The sequence below is a fragment of the Mus caroli genome, unplaced genomic scaffold (genome assembly GCF_978045245.1).
Source record: "Mus caroli unplaced genomic scaffold, Mus_caroli_1 scaffold_1, whole genome shotgun sequence".
NCBI lineage: Eukaryota > Metazoa > Chordata > Mammalia > Rodentia > Muridae > Mus > Mus caroli.
Genome location: NW_028227256.1, coordinates 169,240,016 through 169,265,578, shown reverse-complemented (window position 1 = coordinate 169,265,578; position 25,563 = coordinate 169,240,016). Strand labels below are relative to the sequence as shown.

The window sequence follows — 25,563 nt, the reverse complement described above, 5'->3', positions numbered from 1 at the left end:
CAAGCTGAGCACTAGCCCTTCTCGTCCTGTGCAGCTCAAGGGGGAGCAGGAAGCTGTGCAGCTCCTCAAACCCGCTTCCTGTTAGAGCATCTTTGCAACCACAGGCCTCGGGTGGGGGAGGTAGCTGGCATTCACATCCTCATCATTGCTGGGACTCCATCCATTGGTCACAGCAGAAGGTGATGTCAGAATTTCGGGGTGGAGTAAGGGTGCCTGGGGTGTGAGCAGGTGGCTGCCATTTCTAGAGACCGAAATCTCTAGGTGGGACAGAGGTCCGAGGCTTTGCCTGTGAGCACGGCAGGAAAGGACCACGCAGAACATACCCAGGGTGGGGGATGTCTTTGATGACCCTGCCATCTTGATCAGGTCACATTACTTCACTGAGCCTCCAGTCGCTGTACATTTGAAAATGAGGACACAGACCAGGTGACTTTTGAGTTTCAGTTTCTTTGTCTGTAAAGGGTACACGGCTGACCACCCCACACAGCTGCTGGAAGTTTCCAGTACAGTCAGATTAGAACCTCTTCACAAACTAAGGCACTGGCTTCCCCAAAAGGAGGTTATGTCCACACAGCCCTATCTGAGGGCTCTCAGAAATGGTTACCATGTCTTTTGAAAGCCACTTGCTCCTTTCTTAGCTGTCTCTGGGTCCTTTCCCTGGGAGGGAATCACATAGAGACTCAGTACGTAGCACTTGTGACTTACCCAGTTCAAGGGGCAAGACAGGAATCAGACAAAACAGGTTTTATCTGTTTATTTAAAAACAGAATATCATTTTATGTACAAATATACATATATTTACATGAAATATACATACTAAGACCCCAGATCCTTGGGGTCCATAAGTCCTGGGCTGCTTGGGAATGAAATGAGAGTTTCTCCCTTAGACCAGCAGATTTCAGGCCACACACGGGTTGGGTACTAAATCTCAGGATTCTGACTGCATAAGTCGGGCAGGCTAAAGAAAAACAAACATCTTACCCCAGGCTCCACACATACAAAGTGCCAGAGAGCCCCAGATTAATGACTCAGAAACCCCTGGGGAAGGGCCTGTTCTCACCCTCACCCACAACACCCCTTTCTCTTCACCTGAACTTCCACCTTCCCCGCTACCTACCCTCTGCCCTCAACACAACTGAACCAGGAGTCCTTGACAACAAGTCCCAACGCCGTGAAGGCACAAACCACGGTAGACACAGTGAGGACAAGATTCGAGGGGCCATGGGAGCCAAGCCCCCCCCCACATCCCTAGTCTCTTATCCAGTGTTCAGACCTCACACGCCAGGTTCCAGACTCCTCCAGCTGTCAGCCCCCTCCCCAGAACCTCTCTGGGTGAAAGCATCCTAGGAAGAGGACTTTCCAGAACCACAGGCACTAATCCCTGCCGTGGTCGGCTAGATAGTTTGGTTGAATGCCTATGTGGCCTGGCCTGGCTTAAACAAGCCCAGTAAAGCACACGCACACACATCAATAAAGTTTCTTCTTTCTTTCTTTGCTTTTAAATTTTCTTTTTCTCTTATTAAGGGAGTCTGAGCAGAACTCAGGAAGCTAGCTCCCTTGGAGTTTAATTTACAGAAGGTACGTACATGCAGCAGGCCCACAGGCCACCAGAGGGCAGAGGGCTTCTGTAACAGTTCCGGCCTCTGGCAGACCCCGGGGTTTCTGCTTCTTACTTGCTCCCAAGGGGTGGGAACACAGCTCCCCCACTTTGGAGGTCAGATTCTAGCTCCAGCTGTGCCCGCACACCTGGATCTGGCCACAGTCTCCGCCTCTCACTTCTAACCTCTGCATCACTAATACTGCTCTGGGGTCTGAGGAAAATCCCTGCCTTTGTAGGCAGAGGTCACACATAAGGCACTCTACTCACACACCACACCCTGGGAATGCTCTGCACACAGCCACAAATCCTGTGGCACACAGATCATTCACTTGGGCTTTCAACGTGACAGTGCGGACACAAACACACACACACACACACAGGATGACCTACACGCAATGGTGGGAGGCACTCAACCAGCGGAGCTCTCCTGATGAACAGAAGGATTGGAGGTCAAAGTAGAGCAGTCAGTAGGGTGGGAAGTACCTTCCTAAAGAAATGCAGGCATTTAAGGGGGTTTCCCCTAAGAAGAGCCGAAGTTCCCCCATGGAAGCAGAAGAAGCCAGGCCTCGGGGAGGGAGGCAGGCCTGGGTCAGACCAGGTGCCCTCGCCCGTTGATGTAGATACCATTGCCTGTAGGTTTGGCCCTCAGGGTCCCATTTTCCTGCACAAAATGGTTCATGGCCTGTTTGATGCCTTCATCCTGATCATCGTCGTCCTCTGTCCGCCCAGAGCCTGGAGATAGCAGTTCGGTCTGTGTCTCGATCTCTCTCACTGTGGTTAACGTGGAGTAGCTGCGGCCTTCTGGCTCTTCACTCTGGAGACCATGGGCAGAAGAGAGGTCAGGAATCAAGACCAAACAGGCAGGCGCAGCAGGGTAGGGCTGGGTTGTGATAGGGTCAGAGGTCAGGTGAAGCAAGGGTAATGGTAGTTCCAGAGGCCTAGGGGCTTGGAAACTTGGGGGCCGGGGAGGGCAAGAACAAGTGTTACACGTAAGGATGGGGGTACAGAGAACAAAGGCATAGCAGAAATGGGGGGCAGGGTTCGCATGTGAGCCAGGGATGCGATGGGAGGCTGGGGGGGGGGCTGCTGTCACACCACATCTGGGGCCAGGAGAGGGGCCTGAGGAGAGTGTTGGGACACCGGTGGGGCCGGGGGGGCCTCACCATCACAGAGCAGCTACTGTTGTCCTTGAGACTATCAGGGTGGCCCTCCGCTCTCAGCCCTACACTCTCCTCCGGCTGCAGGGGCCCAGACATAGGGGAGGAGTTAGAAAGGAGCTCAGCCTCCTCCCCTCAGCTTTCTCACCTCTCTTCTCCCCTAGCAGCCTCCTCCCTGATCACCTTTCCCCCAACCCATGGCTTCATGTCCGACACAAGCATCCTTCATCCCTCACTCCCGAAACCCACCCTGGCACCAGCACTGGTGGTGAATTCCTAGAGCAGCCCCCCAACCCAGTGCTAAGAAGGCCTTGCAAGCAGGAGTGCAAGAGCAGCCGCAGAGCATCTACCTGCCCCCACCTCCCACCCCCAGCCAGTATCCCAGCCTCAGTAAGCAGCCAGACCTGGTATATCTACAGAGGAGTCCAAACTCAAGCAACCCTGTGTGCCCATGCCCCCCCACCCCACCCCCATGCACCCAACCGTAGCACACACCTGGCTCCTAGGGTCCGAGTGGTGAGAGTGCAGCCTCCGGATGGAGTTCTCCCTGGTCAAAGTCAGTTCCTCCTCACTGGGAAAGACAACCCCTTGTCAGGAGTGGACAGCAGTGACAGCCTCCTGAAGTGAGTCTAGCCTTGGCTGAGCCTGTGTGAGACCGCTGAAGGGTATGATTGCCAAACTACACCCTCGAAGGTGAGCATATGTCACTGTAGATGACAGTGTGGCTGGGTGGCTTGAGTTGCTATGTAGTGCTAAAGTGTGCATGGTAGGTGATGCCTGGGGAGTGTGGATCTGTGCTTCTCTCAGGCAGACATCTCAGCCGGCTGTGCTCCAGGTGCCAGGCCTTTCTCACTTCCCCAAAAGACTCTGCCCACCTCACTAGACCACACGGCCTCCTTTCTCCTCGGTTCTGGCTCACCTCCTGCTTCATTCCTCTTTGTTCTCAGCTCAGGGCCACCCACTCAGAGGAGCCAGGACTCACTATTTCTGGGTCATCTGCTGGGCTTTGCGGCGATGATATCGGGACATGAGAACCACCACCACCACCAGGAGGCAGAACAGGAGAGCAGCAATCACGCCCACTATGATCACTGAGGCGGACACCAGGTCCACCTGCTTTCCTGGATCTTCGGGGTCTGTTGGAGACAGGCCAGTGTCTTGAGATACACGTCCAAATCCTTCCCTGATCCTCCCCAGACCCCATTGCTACCCCACGTATCATCATCATGGGACACATCCACAGCTACCCACTCAGCTTAATCCTTTCCAAAACATATCATCCATCATTCCCAAAGACATCATTTCCCATTCCTTTCTCCTTCTCCCGACCCCCACTCCCCACCGCCCAGCTCTGGACTCAGAATCCCTGTCTTTGTTCTCCAGCCACTGGGCTTACCAAGAACTTCTACAGTGACCTGAGAATCCCTCGAAGAAAGCTCATTGCTGACGTGACAGACATAGACGCCACTGTGCTCAGTAGTCAGTGGGGGAAAGCCCAGAGTGTCTCCTTTCACTCGTACCCCACTAGGCAGAGGTCCATCCAACCTGAAGGACAGGGAAGCTGAAGGGTGCTGGCTGGGGCAGGCTAAGGCTGCCACCACCCAACGTGCCCAGGCAGCTCTTCATCCCCCTCCCCCATGACGTCACCCAGAGCCTCAGGCTGTTCCCACGGTGCCCCTCCCTACCCCAGACAGGTCTAGGCAGAGGCCCTTTCTCCCTGCCGCCCAGCCTGACCCGGGCACCCCCACACACACTTGGGGGAAGATCCACACGCATGCCATCCCACATGATTCCACAGGCATCCCGGTCATCCAGCACCAGGTAACAGGTATACATGCTATATAAAGTCCACACAACAGGACACTCCACTCCTAGCTGGGCTTGGAGGTACTGGGAACCTGTGACTGCATGCTCCAACACCTATGATATTGCATGGTGGAGTAAACAAACCTAGCCTCAGGGACAAGGCCATAAGTATCGTTCATGTGTCCACATGTAAGAACATGCCTGTCATAGGTTCATACACATGGTTATCCTACCCCTTTCTGAAAAGAAGGGCAAGGACTCTTGAAGGAGCTGCTGGAAGTGGGTCAGTGTTTCTGTGGTGCTGGCAACATTATGGTTATAAGGAGCGTGGGGTGGGTGTAACGGCAGTGATAGCTTTCTTTGTGTCACATGCACTTTTAGCCCTCACAAATTCATAAAAGATGAATGTTTAATATAGTTATATTTCATCATTTAAAGTTAGGGCAAAAAGCCAAGAAGATACCTTCATATTCCCTACGGGCCATAACCACATATTTGCTGGAACAAGCCAGTAACATTTGCTGATTATGCATAGTTTTCTATTGGTCTGAATCTATGCCCCGACTTAGCTAGGGTTCGGAATATGTGGTCCTTGCTCACAACGAGTTCATCCTGGCCCTGAGAAGGCCAGAACGCTAGGCCCCCCTCCTCCAGGCACAGACCCTTACCGTGTCCAGTTGTATTTGGGAGGGGGCTGTCCTTCACTCAGGCATTTGAGTGTGGCTCCTTCTCGGCCGACTTGCCACAAGTTTTGGTCCTCAAGGCCCCTCACAGAGGCCTCCGCAAGGACTGGAGTGGGAGACGGGAAGAGGAAGAATGGGAAGATTCCTTAATCCATGATTCCTCTAAACCCCTCTTCTCCCTCTGCTGGACCAGCCTCCCTCTACCCATGCACAGCGCCTGGCCACACTGATCCTCCAGCCCAAGCTCAGAGTCCATTTTGGTTGACCTGTGTCCTGATCCCATAAGACCCCTGGGGTGATGGAGTTTCACACTCTGGACCTCCTGTGGCATCACAGTGCTGTCACAAGCGGGCACTCAGCAGCTGCCTGAAACCCCACCAGCAAGCGCTTGCTGATTTCTTACTTTGTGCCAAATGATAGTGTAATTTGGGTGTGAAGTCTATTGCTGGGAACACGCTATCTTGTAGGCTTTGCGAGCTGCTTTGCATTCACAGATGCTAATTCTCATCAGAATCCCATAAAAGTTGGTATAATTACACTCATTTGCTGGTGAAGGAAATGAAGTCTAACCAGATTAAATAACTGCTGGTAAATAGCAGAATGGGGGCTCGTCCCAAGTCTGCCTCCAAGCCCTAAACTGTATGTTTTGCAAACACTTTCGATTCTATATTTATATTTTAATCTCCCATCTACACTGTAGAAACAAGGCAGTCTCTCCTATAAAGTCCACAGAGACTCGGGGTGGTGGTGGTGCACACCTTCAATCCCAGCACTCGGGAGGCAGGTGGATCTCTGAGTTTTAGGCCAGCCTGGTCTACAGAGTGAGTTCCAAGACAGCCAGTGCTACACAGAGAAACCCTCTTTCAAATACAAAACAAAACAAAACTCTCACAAAGACCACAGCGATTTTCCTAGGACATCTATCTTGACCCCCAGGTCTTCCACCTCAGGATTAGACTTAGACTCCAGACTCAGGGTGACCGTTCTGCCATGGTCCAGGATCATGGTGTCTTAGCATTATTTTCAGAACATAGGGACATCTTACTTGCACATCGCAATACTCACAGGCCACTTGGAGGGTGTGGGTGATTCTTCGGTCCTGGAGCAGGCCAGGGTGAGACACCACACAGGTCAGCGGCTGCCCATTCATACTTCGGCTGGGCACCAGATGAAACTCTGAAGTGACGGCAGCTGAGCGGGGGTGTGTGAAAGAGCGGCTCGACTGTGTGCCCTTGACCTCTGTGTCCCAGGTCACGCTGGGAGCTGGGCTGCCCTCAGCAGTGCAAGAGGCTGCCAACGTCAGGCCCTGGCCCTCTTCTAGTGGTGGACCAGGATTCAGTGAAGGCAGAGGAGGCACTGTGGGGGGAGGGGAGGGTGAAAGATCTGCACAGTCGCAGTCAGATCCCATCCTGTCAGTCTTACCCAGCTGCAAACTTCAGTTCCCCTTTTTCTCCCTTTTTAAAAAAGAGATTTATTTATTTATTTATTTTTATGTATATGAGCAAACTGTCACTCCTCAGACACACCAGAAGAGGGCATCGGATCCCATTACAGATGGTTGTGAGCCACCATGTGGTTGCTGAGAATTGCACTCAGGACCTCTGGAAGAGCAGTAGTGTGCTTAACCGCTGAGCCATCTCTCCAGTTCCTAGTCCCCATCTCCTCATCTCACCAGTAAATGTGCCAGATCAGTGGTATCATTTCAAATGACTTTACATCTTTCTTCACTGTTAGCTTTGTTTGTTTGTATTTTACAATGTGTGTAGGTAATTTTCTTTTCTTTTCTTTTCTTTTCTTTTTCAAGACAGGGTTTCTCTGTGTATGTAGCCCTGGCTGTTCTGGAATCCCTCTGTAAACCAGGCTGGCCTCAAACATAGGTCATTTAAAAACAAAACAAAACAAAAATAATTTAAAAACTAATTAGATACTATCTATGTAATAATAACAATAATAACCACTGCTAACTATGTGCCAACTATTATGTTAAAGCTTTACATACATTATTTCATTTAACTTTGCTAACAAACTAGTGAGGTGGGTATTGTTATGTCTGTTCTTCAGGTGAGGAAGCCAAAGCTCACAGAGATTCAGTGGTTTGTTGCAGGTCATCACTTCTTACGTGACAAAGCCTAGAGTCACAGATTTTGTTTTGGAGTATGTGTGTGCCTCAAATTCTCCATCCTCTTGACTCAGCTTCTGGAACAGTGTAAGCACAGATATGTACCACTATGCTCAGCTACTTCTTCTGCCGCCTTCTTCTTCTTCTTCTTCTTCTTCTTCTTCTTCTTCTTCTTCTTCTTCTTCTTCTTCTTCTTCTTCTTCTTCTTCTTCTTCTTCCTCCTCTTCTTCTTCTTCTCCTCTTCCTCCTTCTTCTTCATCATCTTCTTTTTAAATCAAGCTTTATTTTGTTTGATTTTTCCCTCCAAAACTTATGTTGCTAACTTCCACTCAAAGCAAAACCACTAAGGTTTTTATTTCTAGCTTCAAAATTGCCCAAGCACAAAATTGAAAAGGCAACTTGAACCCAGGTCCAGGCTGACTAGCACAAGTGTCCACGGGCCAAGAAAGTGGTTTGAAAAATGATTGTGGTCTTGCACCACACTCACTGAAGGCCCAATCAAGGACTGTATCCCCCTCCCTCCCCCAACTCACATATTACATCATAGCAGTGCCTCATGTCCACATCTGGGACTCTCGTTTTCAAAGGTTTTAAAATGACCTATGTTTGAGGCCAGCTTGGCTTACAGAGGGACTCCAAAACAGCCAGAGCTACATACACAGAGAAACCCTATCTTGAAAAAGAAAAGGGGAAAAAAATGCCTACACACATTTAAAACCACAGAGCCTAGGATGGTGAAGAAGGCTTTGTGTTGGTGTCTTTTGAAGAGCTGTGGCAGGAGCCAGTAAGTGCAGTTTGGAAAAGAGGAGCTGTAAGTGGAGTCTGGCAGAGGTCCTCATCTCTATGAAAAGCTGTGCAGAAGACAGAACACGCTGGAGCTATGCTGCTCCAGCCGGACAAGGGTACGGAGGGAAATGCGGGCCATCGGGGAAGGATAAACTTCTTAATATATGGATTATTACACAGCTTCGGCGGCTTTTGGAGAGAATTTCTGGATTGGGTGGGAGGGGCTGGGTAATCCTCTCTCACCCCTATAGGACCTTATCTTTTATGTCTGCCTGTACTGCTTCTGTTTCAGCCATCTCTGCAGTCTCGTTCTGTCTCCCTCTTCCACCCACTCAGCAATACGGATCATGCCCAGCTGGCCCCACTCACCCAGAACACGAAGCCGCATCCGTGCCTGAAAGCTACCGGCTGGGAAGGTGCTGACTCTGCATTCGTACTCGCCCTCATCAGCTTGCACAGCGTTGCGCAGGAGGACCGAGCCGTCTAGAGGGTCTCGTGGGGGCGGTGGTTGCTCCACGCGGTCCTCATAAGCAGGGTTCACATGAAGCCCGTATTTGGAGTGCAGTAGGGCCAGCTCCCGGGTACCCTCGTTTGGGTCCACTCGAGCCCATGCCACCTGCCCCACCTGCTCATCCGGATCCCCTCGGTAGAAGCAGGGCAGTTTTGCATCCTGACCCAGCACCACTGTCACTAAGTCCGAGGTCTCCAGCTCACCCGCGGAGTATCGGCCTGCAGGGGGCAGACAGAAGCAGTCAGGCTGAGGGGGACAGTCAGAACCAATGGAACGCATCCAGAATGCTAATGACAGCAAAGGCGGCCGGAACTTCTGGAGCGATTTGTGCTTGCAAAGCGCATTCAGTCCATTACCTCATTAGATCCACACTGCATTCCCAAGAGGTAGGCGTTATTATCGCCATTTAACAGAGGAGGAAACTGAGATCCAGAGAAGGGAAGTGGCTTGCCTAAGGCCACACAGATGGTTTACAGGAGACTCACTCTTTTGCAGCCTAGGATGCTATTTGAGCAAAGTGAGAAACTATAACAGGGCCAGGGACCCAGCTCCTGCCCTGAAGGAGCTCACAGGCTTCAAGGAAATAGAATCTCTGTGCACAGAACCAGGAAACCAAGGACAAATTTCACAGGCAGCTCAGCCTACCAAGAGGGTAAAAGTGAATGCTTTTGGAAAGTATGGTAGAGTTGTGGGAAAGGTTCAAAATATTGGGTGCCTGGGATGAGGCACGTTGGGAGGGTAAGGTCCATCCTTGGGAACATTTTTCACATGGCTTGAAGATGAGAGACCTGGATTCCCAGAGAGAAGGAGGTATTCCATGTGGGAGGAATGGCATGAACTGAGGTCTGGGGGCAGGAACCAGCAAGTCACTAAAGACAGAAAGAGCCCCCAGGTCAGGGGCCTGGAGAGATGAGGTCAGGGCAGGCACAGCAATGGTGTCATTATGTTGAGCCAGATTCAGAGAACCAGGAAGGAAGGATTGGTGTGTTGGTGATCGATAAGCAACTAGCTGTATTTGAAGATTTTGAAATTAGATGTGTTCATTATATAACCTTATTGGCAAATAAAGATCCATTTTTCTGCCCTCGTGGAACCTGAGGTCTGTTTAGGAGGGAAAAATGCAAATGGCAGACAGACAGATTATCTATCTATCTATCTATCTATCTCTATCTATCTCTATCTATCCATCTATCTCTCGATATACATATATATGAAATCAACCAATGATTATTTCTTTCCTCCTCTTCTTCCTCTTTTTTCTTTTTTAAGGCCGAGCCTAACTATGTAGCCTCTTGGACTGGCTTCAAACACATTATTCTCCTGCCTCAGCCTCCAGAGTACTTGGATTATAGGAAGTACCACCCACTGCACATGACTTGCAGTGGCGGCGTCTGTCATTGGTGGTTTGTCGTAGGTTGTTTTGAGGGATGTGGGAGTCATGAGGGAGGGCTTCATTCATGCTTTGGGTGGGATCGGGAGGCCCAGGAGACCTAGAAAGGCACCGCAGATACATCATCAAGGTAAGCAAACAGTAGGAGGCGGAGAGGCTGGCTGCTGGTTCAGGAAGCAAAGAGAAGAGAACCCAACCTAAGGTAGGCTGTGTGTGTTGAGCAGCTGTGGAAAATATAGCCGGGGTAGGGTGGGTCCCAATAGCCCAAGACCGCCCATGCCAGGAAAAGGAATTCAGATTTGGTCAAGAGGAAATGGAGAGTCACTGACTGTCCTGGCCAGCAAGTGCCATGAAGCCGATGGCAGAGCGCAGTCTGACCAGAAATCAGGTCATGGAAGGAGCCTGCGGCAGACATAACGAAGCTGTAGCCACCTTCCTGGCAAGGCGGTCCCGGGTGGATAAAGGGGGACATTTGGTCACTGACTAGAAAGAGAGGTGAGGAACAGGGAAGGCTGAAAGATAACTGGATGTTCAGGCTGAGTGACTGATAAAGGGGGCTGGGCCTGGGAATGCCTATGGTTATGAAAAAAAAACAAACAAGACCCAGGGCCAGGGGCTGGGTCAGTGCTCTGAGGTGGCAAGAGCTCCTTCCCTTTATACTTACGACTGTTCGTCGTCCCTGCCTCTAACCGGCACCCCACACACCCTGCTGCCTGTCACCTTTACTCACAGTGTGCCCCTGCCTGGAATGCTCTCCTCCCTGTGTCTGGTCGCTCCTACTCATCACTGTCTGGAGAGCTCCTACTCATGCCTTAGGACTCTGCTTAGGCATCACTTCCTCTCCAGTCCTCCCTCCCTCCCTCCCCCCACCTCAGGCAGCTTCAGGCACTCAACCCCTGTGCTTTCCCAGTGTTCTGTGTCAACCCCAGCCATGGCATCTTAACGTATACACTAGGCTCTCTGTTTTCTTGTTCTCCCTCCCCAAGGCATTGCACTCCTCCATAAGAGTCAGAACAGGGTCATCTATCGCATATGAAAACCATGGTTTTTTATTTCATGCTCAGTCAGTGGTGTGTGGCCTCCCTCCTGTCACATAAGTGGGCCTTGATGAATGTTTATTGACTGACAGAATAAATGGATGGATGGATGAAGCCAGACATGGTAGCCCATACCTGTAATCCTAATACTTGGGAAGATTCAATCAAGAAGGCCTGGTTCAAGGCCACCCTGGGCAACAGGGAGACAATGTCTCAATTCCCCACACCTCAGAAACAAAAAGAATATACAAAGGAATGAGCAAGTGAAAGAGGTAAGAAGCAGAAATAAAGTAGCATCAAGAGGAAGGCACAGTCCCTTAGTGGGACTAGGCAGGAAAAGTGCTGTTACAGCAACTTTGGAGTGGAGGTGAGAGAGCCTGGCTATCTTGGGTTCATTGCCAAAGGGAGCATCTCTGGACAAAGGAAGAAGGGGATGGAGACAGACATGCATCAAGGAGCTGAAGCATGGAGTCGGGCAGAGGGTTTTTGTGAGACAAATGAATGAGTCTTGTGGCTCCAATAGAAGGAGCAGAGGGGAGGAGGATGCTGTTGGGAGTTGGGAGGGCCCCAGACTGGACGGGACAGACCTGCAGGGCCAGATACCTGGGCCCTGACCTGCCTAAGCTGACACTGGTCCCACCCAGCCCAGCCTGGGAGTCCAGCTAACCACCTGCACCCCTCCCAGGTACCTCCTCCTGGCACTAAGGGGAGTAAGACTGTCAGAGAAGGGCTGGGGGTGGGGTGGGCTAGGGGCTGCACAGCTCACTCTGCTGCAAAACGCTCTTGTGGATTTAAGTCACAATAATGTGGATGCAGGGCACAGGGACTCCACTAGAAGACTCAAATCCTTCCAAAGACTATTTCTGTAACACTGTCAGATTCAATATTTTCACCCTTAAAGCTTTATTTATTGTTTATTTTTATTTTATGTGTACGCATGCTTTGCCTGCATATATGTATACCATGTGCCTGAAGGTCATGAAGAGAGCATCAGATGTCCCGGAACTGGAGTTACACAGGGCTATAAACTGCCATGTGGATCAGGGGAACTGCACCTAAATCCTCTGCAAGAACAAATGCTCCTAACTGCTGAGCCATCTCTCCAGCCTATATATTTCTATTCTTATCCTGGCTCTGGTCCCCACTCTCACCACAAATCACCCATATTCTGCCCCCTCATATCTCTCTAGGGCACAGCGAGAATCGGGTACCCATCCCATGCCTGAGTCTTCCTCTTCAATGTCCCTAACCTGTGAATGCAAGATCCTCATCCTAAAGGTATAAGCCCCAGTTTTGCAGACCAAGAGACCCACGGCAACAGGACGTTCCTTTGGAATTGCTCCTAAAAAACCCTACTCTGTCCTAAAGCCATCGATGACTGGAAGCATCTCAGGCTGAGACACGCTCAATGGCCTTCAGTTCATCGTCTAAATCAAAAGATACAAATTAAGACAACTGGAGCCCACGGATCCTTGTCCTGGGCTAAATGGACCAGAAGCCCGGGCTTCCAAGCCAGAGCGGCCAGAACTGCCTCCTCCTCCTCCTCCTCTCCTCCACCCAGTGCTTGTCTGGCGTCAGCATGATGATGTCACCAGACTGAAGGAGACACACCGCCTGCCTGGTGAGGTCACCTTATGGGCATGTAGTAGCCAGGCCAGGCCAAGCCCACAGACCCTTCTGTTGCATGTTGCTTGCTGAGGCTGGTGGCCTCTGGCTTCTTGGGCGCTCCTCCTCCTGACTCTTCCCACCCCTTCTCTCAAGGAGCACCAGGACGCTGGTCAGGGGCCTTAGTGACTCAGAAGCTGCGCAGCAGCAGCAGGGCTAGCCACAGCCACCACTACCTTGCGCAAGGGAGAGAACAGGCCTGACTGGCCAAACGGGATCCCTGCCCTCAGCCTCCCCCACCCCTGGCCAGGCCCCCTCAGGCCTCTCTGGGGCCCTGCCCTTTGTGTACCCCGCCCGCTCCCAGACAGGTCCTCCATTCCTGGCTTAGGCTAGCTGGCTACACCCTACCCTGTTCTTTGGCTCCAATTTTCCTTTCTGTGTAAGGCTTGGCCTCTGAGCTCAAAAGGGGAAACTGAGGCTGGCTTTTGCAGATATTCATCTTTGGGAAGATCTTTTGAGGGACTTTTACCCATCAGCATCTTCTACTGGTTCATAAAAGGACACACACACACTACATACATACATATAGGTGTCTTTCAGGTTCATCTGTGTGTCAAAGGGAATAACAGTCTTTTGTGTCTGAATGTTTGTAGTATCTTTGGATGAGGGCTAAGCCAGTTTTTCTAGTTCACGTGCACGTGAAGCTATTTTCTTGCAAGAACTTGGGTATATTTCATACATATATGTGTGCACATTTCTCTTCAGGGAGATACACATCCTTCCCTTTCTCTACCCAGAGGGAAGAGCCATGTGCTCGCATATGAACCATTACACGGACAGCTCACCCTCTGAAAGCACGGCACACATTCCTGTCCTGCACAACTCTGTGCACATAGTAAATATTTTGATGTCGTTTATCTTGGCTTCCGCATGTGTGGCTCAGCCTCTTTTGGTCAGTGTGTGGCTCTGGGCTTCTGCCCATTCTAATGTTGCCCCTGGCATCCCTCCCCAGCTCACCCCAAGACTTCAGGGCAGATTCATCTCAGGCCCAAGGTGGAGGTAACCAGAGATGAGGTCACTGTCCCTCCAGGTGATGGGAAATTGCCACCAAGCCTCCCTGACAACAAAACAAAGACTCCCTCTCTCCTGCTCTCTGGGTTTCTACAAAGGAACTCCCACCCTTTTTAGCCCCTATGGCCACACCCCAAGCCCCCCCCTCCCCCAAAGTACTTCTGGCCCCCCAAGCAGAGTTTCTTCTCTGGGAATCTCTGTCAGGGCTTTGCTGCTTGCCACCACCAGAAAAACCAGCTCTGGCTCTAGGCCTGGGGTAAGAGCTGTCTGGTGCAGGTTTGGTGGGAAGCAAGGGGGGGGGGTGTCTGCCTGAGGCTAGGGGGAGGGGTCCAAGTTTTCTAGGGTCTCATTCTTTTTTATTAACTCTTGCCTCCCTTCACCAGCTTCCCCAGAGAAGATTGGCATAGGCATGTTAGTATGAGGTAAGAAAAGTCGTGAGAGAGAACCATCTAAACCCCCAATCAACCAAGAAGCCATAAACAAAGAAAAGCCACTTTGGCCCTTCCCCTGCCCATAACCTTGGCCTTGGAACTGAGGAACTCTGAAAACCAAAAACTTTCCCTTCGCCTTTACCCTCCTCTCTCCCTTACCCCCCACTTTTCCTAAGCTCCCAAGCTTAGCAAGAGCTTCCCAAGCCAGGCAAAGTGCCCACCCACAGATTAATGTTGGGGGTTGGGGGGACACATAACTAACGGAGGGAAAAGAAAGAAGAACAATGAGAGAGGCAGTCAGCTCTGCCTTAGACACAGCCCTCAGCCCAGATAAGTCCCCTAAACCCCCAGGAGCCAGAGTCTGAGCCCTGCTGAGTCACCACAGTGGGTGGGAGACCCAGAATTCAACTTCTCTCAAACTCCTGAGATCCAGCCACCCCTCCGAATTCAGACCCCCCCCCCCCCAATGTGGCCAGCTCTGCCTCATGCCACATCCCAGCCTCAACTTCAGCTTTCAGAACAGTTTTAGAGACGTGGGGGGAGGGGCGCAGAAAGCCCTGGGAACGGCTCCTCGGGCAGCAGGTACCATGCTTGTTTCTGTTCTAGCGGGAGTGCGGTCCTCCCAGTATCCTCCAGAAAACAGGGGTGTGACTCCTCACCCAGAACTTAATTGCTTGAGATTCTGTTCCCAGATCTAGACCCCAGGGTTTCTCTACTCTCTGCACTCCTGACTCAGTTTCCCACTTTTCATTCCCACCCCTTCTTTGCCTAATCTTTATCATCAGTGTAAGTTTTGGAGGCTGAATTATGCAGGCATTCTCTTCTTACAGGGCTTGCTCCCCTCCGTGGTTAGCAGCCATTCACTTTCCCGGAGGACCCCTGTATCCTGAACCCTTGATCTAGACGATGAAGCTGTGGACCCTAAACTCCTCACTGCCATCTCTGTAGCTGGGGTCTTTCACCATGGCCCCATCACAACAAAATACTAGGATGGAAACAGGGTCACTGGGGCCAACGGCTTCCCTGGGATTCTCCTCGTTCTCCACACTTGGGCGGGGAGGCAAACCTCCCTTTCTGGCTTCTCTGGGTTTGGGTAGGTCCTACAGGAAAGGGCCTGCCCACCTCTGTCATCAGGAGTAGAAAAGCAGGGATGGGGCCCCTCCCTTTCTAGGAAATTAATCTCCACAGAAAGTTGATCCTAACCCCCAGAAGACAGAATTCAGAATTCATAGAACAGCTCACTCCCAGGTCATACAGGACCCAGAGTTAGGGACTAGGATCCTGTTGGGAAGTAGTTTGCAGATTCAGGCCCCTCAGCCCCAGGGCAAGAGATGGAAGAGGGAGGAGGGATAGGACCTCACCCGGAAACTCATCCCATTAAGGAGAAACAAAGAGCTGTGGTGTTGGAGGCGCCTCCCAAGCCTGGGCTCCTCTCCCTGACAGGGGTGGGGCAGGGCCCTAGGGCTCAGAGCTCTAATGTCCCTGGAGTTGGGGGGCAAGTGTCACTTTGCAATAGAGCCAGGAAGGCCAAGTCCTTGGGAAGGGTCCTCTCAGCCACAGGGAGACTGATCAGTTCTTCAACCACCACAAATGCTCCACTTCAAGCCAGGAGCTGGACAGTCACAGAAGCTTAGCATCTCAGAGTCAAAGGGTCTGCACAGAGACCATCTAGTCCTCCTCCTCCTCCTGAAGAAGAGTTTCTTAGCTGTTTAGAAACACCTAACAAATTAACGGAAGAAATGGAATCAGAACTCAAGGCTCCTGATTTCCAAATTCAAAAGATGTTCAGAGACATAAATTTTAGTCTAGGTTCGTAGGGCCATTAAAGACATGCCCACACATAGAGAAGCCAGGATGGAGATGAGAGGACTCTCCAAGTTTCCAGGATCCCTGGGAGTGGCCTTCATCTCTGTGTAGGTCATCGCGGCAGAAGCACAGTGAGGTGTGATTATTTTCTAGCTTCCTGGGCAATCCTGGAGCCAGCCTTTCTCTTCCGAATAGCTTCTGTCAGATCTGGTGAAGTCTGGGGTGATTTTTCTAGCCAGGAGTTCTTTCCCTCTCTACCGAGCTTCTTCTATTAGAAAGGACAGCTTTGGAGCATGGAAAGGGAAGGCAGGGATAGTATCCTTATTGTTCCATTGCCAGCATCTAGTATCCTGGCTGAACCCAGTACACTCTCAACTACGCCAAGGGTGTTTATACTGAGTAATCTTGCAGGTCTCACTGACCTGTTTCTCTTGGTTTTCCCATCTGTAAAATGGAGAGGTTGAAGTGCCGATCTCTTTGATCCCACCCAAGTCCTGGCGACAGCAGGGCTCCATTCCTCAAGTGTGGGTAGATTCTACAGCAAAGCGACTGTTGGGCTCCCCGGCCCAGCAGAGGGCCCCACCCTCTGGCCTTAAACAAGTTGAAAAGGGCTATCTGGAAGATGGGAATTAAGAGCAGGGGCTGGGGGTACGGGCCGGTGGCAAAGGCTGGAGCTTAAAATCCTGAGATTAGAGAGTGAATCACTGACCCTTAGTTAGAAGACCAGAACGCCAGTCCAGGCATTTACACCCTGTTTTCTTGAGCTTCAGCTGAGAAAGAATGGGGGTTGGGAGGGCATCGCCAGGTGCTGCTAGACTACTGACATTCCCTGGCGCTGCTGCCTCTTGGGCTGAGGATCCTGCCATCCTCTGCAGACAGAGCCTTGTCTTTCTAAGGAGAACGAGTTCTCTGCTACTCAGTCCCCAGAAACAGCCAATGGCATTCCTACACTGTGCCCCTCACCCTCCACCCCCGCCCTGTGTTCACACTCTCCCTCTCTGAAAATGATACAGTCCTACAGTTTATGTCTCTTCTCTGTATATTAGGCAGGCAGAAGGTATGATCCAAGGCATCCAACAGAGGAAACGGCGAGATAATAAAGGAATAAAAATGGAGAGACTCCATTTAGAAGGCCTTTTATCTTCTAAGCTCCCGAATCATGTAAGAAACCCCTATCGTTCCCCACCTATTAGTGTGTGTGCCAGGGAAGGAGGGCGAGGAGTCTCTTGGCTTTCCTGTAGTCCTTCAACAAGCACCCGAGTCCTGCTCAGACTATTGTCATGAGAGAAGAAGGGCACAGAAATGTCCACCCACTCCCTAGACATCAGGTAGCCTGCACCTGGTGAGTAGTGGGTAGGCCATAAAGCCTCCAGGAAGCCGTGGGGTGGGCAGGGTCCTTGGCTCTCACCTTACAACCTTTCAGCCCACCTGCTCAAGATATATATACATATACATGTGTATGCGTGTATATATATATGTGTATGTGTGTGCATGTGTGTGTGTATGTATGTATGTCTCCACTGAGACCTTGGCAAGCAAGGCTTTGGCAGAGATAGTTGAGGACTGCAGACATTAAGTGGCCTGGCTTTGGGGCTCAGAGGGGACTTGAGAAGGAAGAGCTACACTGGTTCTTCCTGGGACACTGCTGTGTAGTGGAGTGATATAAAGAGATGGTTTCCTTCACCCAGAGTCCAAGGATAGGGAATGTTTGTGTATGTGGTGTGTTTGTGTGAGAGTTTGTGTGGATGTGTGTGTCTATCTGTCTGTCTGACTGTCTGTCTCTGCCAGGTAGCGCTCAGAAGCAAGAGTCCTGACGGTTCAGGCAAGTCCTACCTGTAAACGATGCCAGGAACAACAGCCGCAGCCAAGCTTCAGGGCCCCACATCTCGGCTCCCAGGGACAGGGGCATTGGCTGAAAGGTAGACCTGCCCAGTGACTCTGGAGTTCCACGGAGTTCTCCCTGGGAGCCGGTTCTGGAGCTGGGTAAGGCTCTGACCCAGAAGTCAGGAAGTCAGGGAGTCCCCAGACACGGCCCCGTACCTGCCTATGCCACTTGGGGTCTCCACTAGGGGACCCAGGCCCCAGTTCTACCCACCCAGCCGTGGCTACCCCCAAGAAGCCGTGCTCGGGAGCCCTGAGCTCCCCCAGAGCTGCTTCCCACGCCGTGGCCAACAACGAAGGCAGAAACCTGGGAACCTGCTAAGCAGGTCAGAACAGGTGCGTCTCCGGGGGCCGGGCCTGGCACAGAGAGGAGACTCCGCAGCCACCGCCCCCACGGCCTGGGCTAGCTAATGGGCGCCAGGGAGGGAGGGGAGAAGGAAAGGATCTGAGTGCGGGCAGTGGGATTTCATCCTCAACAGGGGCTTTACCTGGAAGAGTATGGACCCAACTGTGAGCCCCTAATTGGGGAGGTGCGGGGGGGGGTGCAAGAAGGAGGGCTGAGTGCCTTAAAGAGAAAGGCACCAAGATGAACAAGGGCAAGGCCCTTGTGTGAGGAAAGGAAACCAACGGTCTCGGTCTCATATGCCAGCCAGGTCAGCTGTTTCTTGAAGTCCTTGACAAGTTCCTCAAACTCCCGAAAAGCTCAGCTTTAGTGGCTCAGAAGCAGGGGAGAACTGAGGATGTCCCTGGTCTGCTGGCCCCTCATCCTTTAGAAGGCCAAAATCGGAGAGTGGACTTTGCAGAGGATGGTCAAGCTTAGTCTAGTGGTTTTCTGGAAGCAGGAAGCCAGTTCAGAGACCCCTGAGAAAGAACTTCATTGCATTCCTTTGGCCGACTCTCTGCATGGGAAAGGTGGAGGGACTGACCAAGGAATTAGTTCTGTGGATTCTTGGTTTCTTCTCAGAACTATCTCTCCACAGCTTGACACCTGGCCCGGAGTTTGAAAAGGAAGAGGGGGCTTCTACTCCTTCTCTGTGGCATGGCCCCTCCATGGTCATGGGGAGGACAGCATGTCTGGACTTTGCGGGGCTGGTATTAATTTCACTCTACCCCTGTATGTACTCCAGTAACACTCAGACTCAGGTTGGCCGAATAAGAGTAACCACCAAGAGACAGCTGGGGAGCCACAAGAAGGGGAGAATCTTTACCTCCTGAAAGAGAGAGGCAAAATCCCTGGCACACTAGAATTTCAAAGACAGGTAGAAGCCAGGCAGGCTGGTACAGACCTGCATGCAGTCCCAGCACTTGGGAGGTGAAGGCTCAAAGATCAAGATTTCTCAGATAGCTTTGGCTACATAGAGTCTTGGGCTATCCTGAGCTATATGAGGCTCTACCTCAAACAACAAGAACAATAATATTTTTTTTTCCTTTTTGAGACATGGTTTCTTTGTGTAGCCCTATTGTCCCAGAGCTTGCTCTGTAGACCAGGCTGGCCTCGAACTCAGAACTCAGAGATCCACCTGCCTCTGCCTCCCAAGTGCTAGGATTAAAGGCGTGTGCAACCACTGCCCATGGTGAACAAAAATAATTTTTAAAATACCCATAAATATGGAAAGACAACCAGAGAAAGAAAATATCTGTTAGATAGGTTTTTCATCCGGAAACAGAAAGGAAGAGTGAATTATCAATAAGATACTTCCCCAGCTCTACCTGTTCAGGTTTCTGTTTGTTTGTTTTTGAGGTGGAGGCTTTGAACCTGGGCTTTGAGCATACAAGCTCCCAACGACTGGGCCACTTCCTCACTCCGCCCCCTTCCTCACAAATTTTACTCATCCCTCAAAACTGACCCCAAATGCCAGATCTCCCACGAAGCCTTCCCAGCTCCTTCCTCTCTTCTCTTCTTCCTCAGCTTCTGCCAGTCTCTTTATTATAGCTTATGTGCCCATAATTTGTGCTCATCTTATCTCCTTAACTAAATTGTAAGCTTTAATGCAAGAGCCATGGATTGAGGCCTGTTGTAGGACAGAGATTGGGTAAAGGTGTTAAGCCGTGGGGAAGATTGACAGCTATCCTCTGTGAAGTCCTTCAAAGCTGGGCTTGGTTTATAATTGTGTCCAGTCAGCCGTGCCAGGGCAGTTCACAACCCCCAGTGGGAACTAAGTGCATTTTTGACGAAGGCCTTCGTTTCTGAATCAACCGGTGTCAGTCTGGAGAAGGTGGTGGGTGGAGTCAGCAGAGATCTCAACCGGTCATAAATTACCATACCAAACCTGGGTTGTAATCTGGACTCTAACGCTGCCCTTAGAGTAGACCTGTCTCTGGATCCTACCCCTCAGCCCTGGCCATGAGAGTGACCTCGTCTCTGAGGGCTACTCCCTGCAGGTCAGAGGCAGATTCAAGGGCCAGGCTGGGTGCCAAAACTCCTTAGTTTCTGTCCACCTCCACCTTGGCAAACCCCTTCCCCTCTTCAGGACTCAGGTCCCCACCTATGCCAGGAGAACAGCCCCACCCCGATGCTGCTTTGAGATCCCGTGTGGTAGGGGTGGGGTAGGGCCAGGGGGGATGGGAGGGGGAGCATCCTGTATTATAATTATAATTATCACACCTTGGATCCTATCACAGGCTCTGAGAGGAGCCTTTTCCTTCCCACGGACTCATCCCTCTAGGTACAGGAAGTGGCCAGAGAAACCAAGGCATTGGGGTGGGAAAGCAGCTAGATCACAAATGGAGGATCCAGTCCGCTTTGACTTTTCCGTTCACGATACACTCTTCCGCCCAAAGTGCTTCCAGCCAAGAAACACTGAGCCTGTAGATGGTGGGACCCTCATTACTCACCCCAGCTTTAGGCAGAGGGAACGATGACAGGAAATAGAACTTCTCTGAGGTAGTTATTAAGGGAGCAAACACACCCACGTCTCCGTGGTTACGGTCAGACCCTAGTAAACAATTTTAAAATGGGGGTTGCAGTGTGGGGTCTGCAGGTGCCACTGGCCAGAGAGAATAAGACAATGCCTCTGAAGTAAGAATCTTTCTTTCCTCAGCTAACAAATATTTACCTTCAGGTCCTCTTTCTTCCCTTAATCCAGTGATGTTTCACATGGACCATAGTCCTGAGGAATATGCCCTGACTTAGGTCAGGGGCTATTGATAAGCACGGTTATGGAAGCCATTCAAGACCAATGTCTATACTCAGAGCTCAGTTCTTTCTTCTACAGTGACTCCCCATTCCCCTCATGCCTCACTACCTACCCTCTTCCCACCTACGTTCCGAGCCCTAAGAATGGGAACAATTCAAGCCATGACGGGTGGCATCTTTAGTACATGCGTTTGTCTGTGTGGCATCATCGTGCATGCCTGTGAGTGCACATTCATTCCACAGACATTTAATGAAAATCACCGTGTCAGACTCAAGGGAGGTGACAGAGACATGGGACACATGATCCCTGTCCCCAAGGGTCCCTCAATCAGGAGAAGACAGGCATATAGATATCTGCAACAAATCACGTCCCACCGTCACGGGTTTCCTTTGTGTGTCTGTGAGTAAGCGTCACTAACACACGCGGGGCTGCCTCTGCCCATATCCATGTGGATGCTATCTGCATGGGTCCAGGCATCCCCTTAAACTGGTCTCAGTCCCCACGGAAGGCTGCACACCTAAGCCAAACCGGTTGGAGAGGGTTGTGCTGAAATTTTTGTTTGTGACAATGGGACCTGAGGTGAGTCAGGGAGGGACAAGGCTGGGTGGAGTGGTGTGGGGGAAGAAGAGTGAGAGTGAGGGTCAGATTGAGTGATCAGGGGTGGGAGGGGGTGGGTCCAAGTGGGGGAGGGACACGGGGTGGAGTACCAGGAGAATGGGCCTGGGGTAGGAGTAAATAGGAGAGAGCACCTTAGTTAGTGACATCCTGTTTGTCTGCAGTGAGATTCCAGGTCAGGGAACAGACAGAAGCTTAAAGGAGACTCTGGCATTGAGAGAGGGGAGGGTGAAAGATAAATCCGAGTGCAGCCAGGCAGAAGCCTGGGTGTCTGGGTGTGGATGGAATGCTGGTGCTGTTTCTACGAAGCCTTGATAAGTTCTTCCTCAGCTGTTCATCCTCCTGCATCCCGCAGAGTTTGCACAGAGGCTGTGTCCTGCTGACTGACAAGGTTGGGCTTGGTTCCATCCTCAGGACTGAGGCTACCGAAGGTGGCTGTGTGTGCTTCTACTGTTCTTCCATAGGATGCCTCCCCATTTATGGAGATGTGGAGAGAGATTCTCCCCATACAATGACACAGGGTCTCCAGAAGTCCTTCCTACACTGAAAAAATGCCCTTGCTTCCTGCCTCCCCAGCTTAAACCTCACTATGCCCAACACTGGGATGGTGGCATCGTGTATTCTGAGAGATCCCATCTAAATGTTGCTCTGTGCTGAGCTGTTCTTATCTGCCAATCATGCAGTCTCAATACCCAGCCCATCTCTTAATGACAATCACATTTCCTGGTTGCCTAACAACATCCCTTAGAGCTCAGGGGGCTGGGCCTGCTTGTTCCTCAAGGGTTCTGAAGCTGGAACAAGCCACCCAGGAAAAGAGAGGGCTGAACACGCGGCATATTTGGGTCCTGTTTCTCAACAGGCCCTGGTTGAACACAGAGCCCCTCCTCTTTGCTCACTCAGTCCTCTATAAACACACTTCCGCAACATCGGTGACTAGAACATGGGTTAAGAGACAAAAGCCTTTATTATTTTACCCCGTGTTTATGGATGGGCTGACTACTTTTAGAAGGCTGTTGGGATAGGCTCTAGCTGGCACTGGATGAGAATAGGAACTCCCTGGAAATCAGTCTTCTGAATCGAGACAGAAGCAGCAGAAGATGTAGCATGGTTCAGGGAGCAAGAGCTAGGGTAAGGGGGGAGCCTGAGAATTTGGTGGGAAAATGGATTCTAGTGAGGACCTTGGCTGTGTTCTTCCTGTCCTTACCGTCAATCATAGAAAGACCTAAGTTCTTCCCAGGGAGCCCACCTGTATATCAAGACAGCCGCCAGAGGTGAGACTACCCTTCCAGCTTTATCTCGAAGTCTTTGTGAAGTGGTTTCTCCTTCAGTTATAGAACCAGCACAAATATTAAAGGATTAGGCATGAAGAATGTCCACTGCCACTGATAAGTAGCAAGGTCAGGAGCCTCAGTCTACGGGCTCTAAGGAAAGGATAGAGGAACAAGGACTGGCATCTAACCTACCTTGCCAATGCTTCTCTCCCTGCACCTAGGTTTGCACACTCACTGAGGTCTTACCTGGGGAAATGCCTGGAGAAGTCCTCCAGGGTGCTCTCTCAGGTCCTCATCAGTTACCCAAGGCCTTACGACTGTGCCCCAGGGCTCCATACTGGGGTGTGGTTCTAAGATACAGCTGAAAGGAAGATGTCTAGCCACTCCTGGGTAAGTCAGGTGGTGGCTCCATTCAGCAGAGAGGAGAGGGCAGAATCCTAAAGTGAAAACAGAGATAGATGCAAACTATCGGGAAAAAAATTACATGGGGAAGAAAAAGAAAGTGAGCAGGGATTACAGTCCAGGACAGGTAGGAGGCTGGGGCAGTTTTCTTTCCCCCAGTGGAAGGGAAGCCTTCTGGAGTGCCTGTATTCTGTATGGGAGACCCAAACTCAAGGCTGGATCATGTCTCAAAATATTTTTTCACCGGACAGTTCTGGTACATGTCTTTAGTCCCAGCATTCTCAAGGCAGAGGCAAGCAGATCTCTGTGAGTTTGAGGCCAATCTGGTCTACAGAGCTAGTTTCAGAAGTCAGGGACACATATAAACAACAACAGTAATAATTTTCAAGGGCTGGCACAGGCCAGGAATGGTGGCACATGTCTGCAATCTTAGCAAAGGCAGGAAAATACTCTAATTTCAAGGCAACCCTGGTCTACACAATGAGTTTCCAGCCAGCCAGTTACAATGCAAGAATCTCTGGCAATGGGAAGCAGTTTCTAGCAATGGAGTTCAAGAAATAGAGTGCTTGTCTAGGACCTAGAGTCTATTCTTGGTATTTAAAAAATATTTTTCTACATTATTGAAGAGAGAGGGGTGTATATGTATGCAAATGTGTGTAAGGGGAGGCTAGAGGACAAGCGTCATCTCTCTCTCTCCTTCCCTCCATGTATGCCCCAGAGATTGAACTCAGCTGTCAGGTTTAGTGACAGGCCTCTTTATCTAATGAGCCAACTTGACAGCCCCTTTCTCCCCAAAAGAATTTTTAACACCAGAGGATAGCCAGGCATGGTGGCAAACAACTTTAATCCCAGTACTTGGGAGGCCTCACAGAATCTGAGGCCAGGCTGGTCTACAAAGAGAGTTCCAGGACAGCCAGAGCTACACAGAGAAACCCTGCCCCAAAAAAGCAAAAACAAGAACAAAAACAAAAACAAAAAAGGGCTGGAGAGATGGCTCAGCGGTTAAGAGCACTGTCAGCTCTTCCAGAGGTGAGTTCATTTCCCAGCAACCACATAGTGGCTCACAACCATCTGTAATGGGATCTGATGCCCTCTTTTGGTGTGTCTGAAGACAGTTATAATTATACTCGTATACATAAAATAAATAAATCTTTTTTAAAAAACCAAGAACAGGGGCTGGTGAGATGGCTCAGTGGGTAAGAGCACCCGACTGCTCTTCCGAAGGTCCGGAGTTCAAATCCCAGCAACCACATGGTGGCTCACAACCATCTGTAACAAGATCTGACTCCCTCTTCTGGAGTGTCTGAAGACAGCTACAGTGTACTTACATATAATAAATAAATAAATCTTTAAAACAAACAAACAAACAAAAACCAAGAACAAACAAAAGAGCAAAAGATAGACGAACAATCCCTAGAGAACATGAATTACATTTATTCACTGTGAGGATTGTGGTGGGTACGTGGGCAAGGAATACAATGGCCCTCATGTACAGATCAAAGGACAATTTGCAGAAACAATTTCTCTCCTTTTATCATGTGGGTTTAGTCTTTGGACGAAGGAAGACTGATGATCTCGGGCCTTATTTATTTATTTATTTATTTATTTATTTATTTTTGAGATAGGGTTTCTCTGTAGAGCTCTGGCTGTCCTGGAACTCATTCTGTAGACCATGCTGGCCTCCAACTCAGAAATCCGTCTGCCTCCCAAGTGCTGGGATTAAAGGCATGCACCACCACCGCCCAGCTTTATTTTATTTTTTTGAAAGATTTATTTTTATTTATATGAGTACACTGTAGCTGTCTTCAGACACACCAGAAGGCGGCATCAGATCCCATTACAGATGGTTGTGAGCCACCATGTGGGTGCTGGGAATTGAACTCAGGACCTCTGGAAGAGCAGTCAGTGCTCTTAACCTCTGTGCCATCTCTCCAGCCTGATCTCAGGCCTTTTAACTCTCTCTAGCTGTACTGGATGCTGGAAGCTGATGGCACCTGGAAACAACACTCTCTCACTCGTTCTGTGGCTGAAAACCGCTGGCTTCTTTTCTCTTCAACTCTGTGCTTCATTTTTATTTTTATAATTCTCTGTGCACTATTAAACTGCATAACTGTTCTTTATTTAACGCTGGAGACTTAACTTTCTTTACTGTTCTGTGTTTTAATAAGTGCTGGAAACTTGACTCTTAGTACGTCTTTATTACTGTCTGTGCTTCAATAAGCACTAAAATTTAATTGTTTTATTTTCAGGTCTGC

At 50.4% G+C, this 25,563-nt stretch overlaps 1 protein-coding gene across 2 annotated transcripts; it reads right to left on the bottom strand.

Moving 5' to 3' along the window:
• Nucleotides 1-782: 782 nt before the first annotated feature.
• Nucleotides 783-18,165, bottom strand: Nectin4 (nectin cell adhesion molecule 4). Of its 2 annotated transcripts, XM_021173156.3 has the most exons (9): nucleotides 17,836-18,165; nucleotides 8,521-8,880; nucleotides 6,312-6,602; nucleotides 5,232-5,352; nucleotides 4,154-4,302; nucleotides 3,740-3,893; nucleotides 3,253-3,328; nucleotides 2,764-2,838; nucleotides 783-2,414 (listed from the first exon to the last, which is right to left on the bottom strand). In XM_021173156.3, exons 1-9 carry the CDS (start codon nucleotides 17,909-17,911, stop codon nucleotides 2,190-2,192), a joined length of 1,527 nt encoding a protein of 508 aa, XP_021028815.1. In that variant the 5' UTR covers nucleotides 17,912-18,165; the 3' UTR covers nucleotides 783-2,189. The 2 variants fall into 2 exon arrangements, with proteins under 2 accessions (XP_021028815.1, XP_021028822.1); XM_021173163.3 differs by lacking the exon at nucleotides 2,764-2,838.
• Nucleotides 18,166-25,563: the final 7,398 nt, after the last annotated feature.

Coding starts and splice junctions, on each gene's coding strand:
- Nectin4 (XM_021173156.3), bottom strand. CDS start 17,911: ATGCCCCTGTCCCTGGGAGCCGAGATGTGGGGCCCTGAAGCTTGGCTG. Junction 5,353..6,311: donor CCACACCCTCCAAGTGGCCT/GTGAGTATTGCG, acceptor CTCCCACTCCAG/TCCTTGCGGAGGCCTCTGTG. Junction 4,303..5,231: donor CCCAAATACAACTGGACACG/GTAAGGGTCTGT, acceptor CCTGTCCTTCAG/GTTGGATGGACCTCTGCCTA.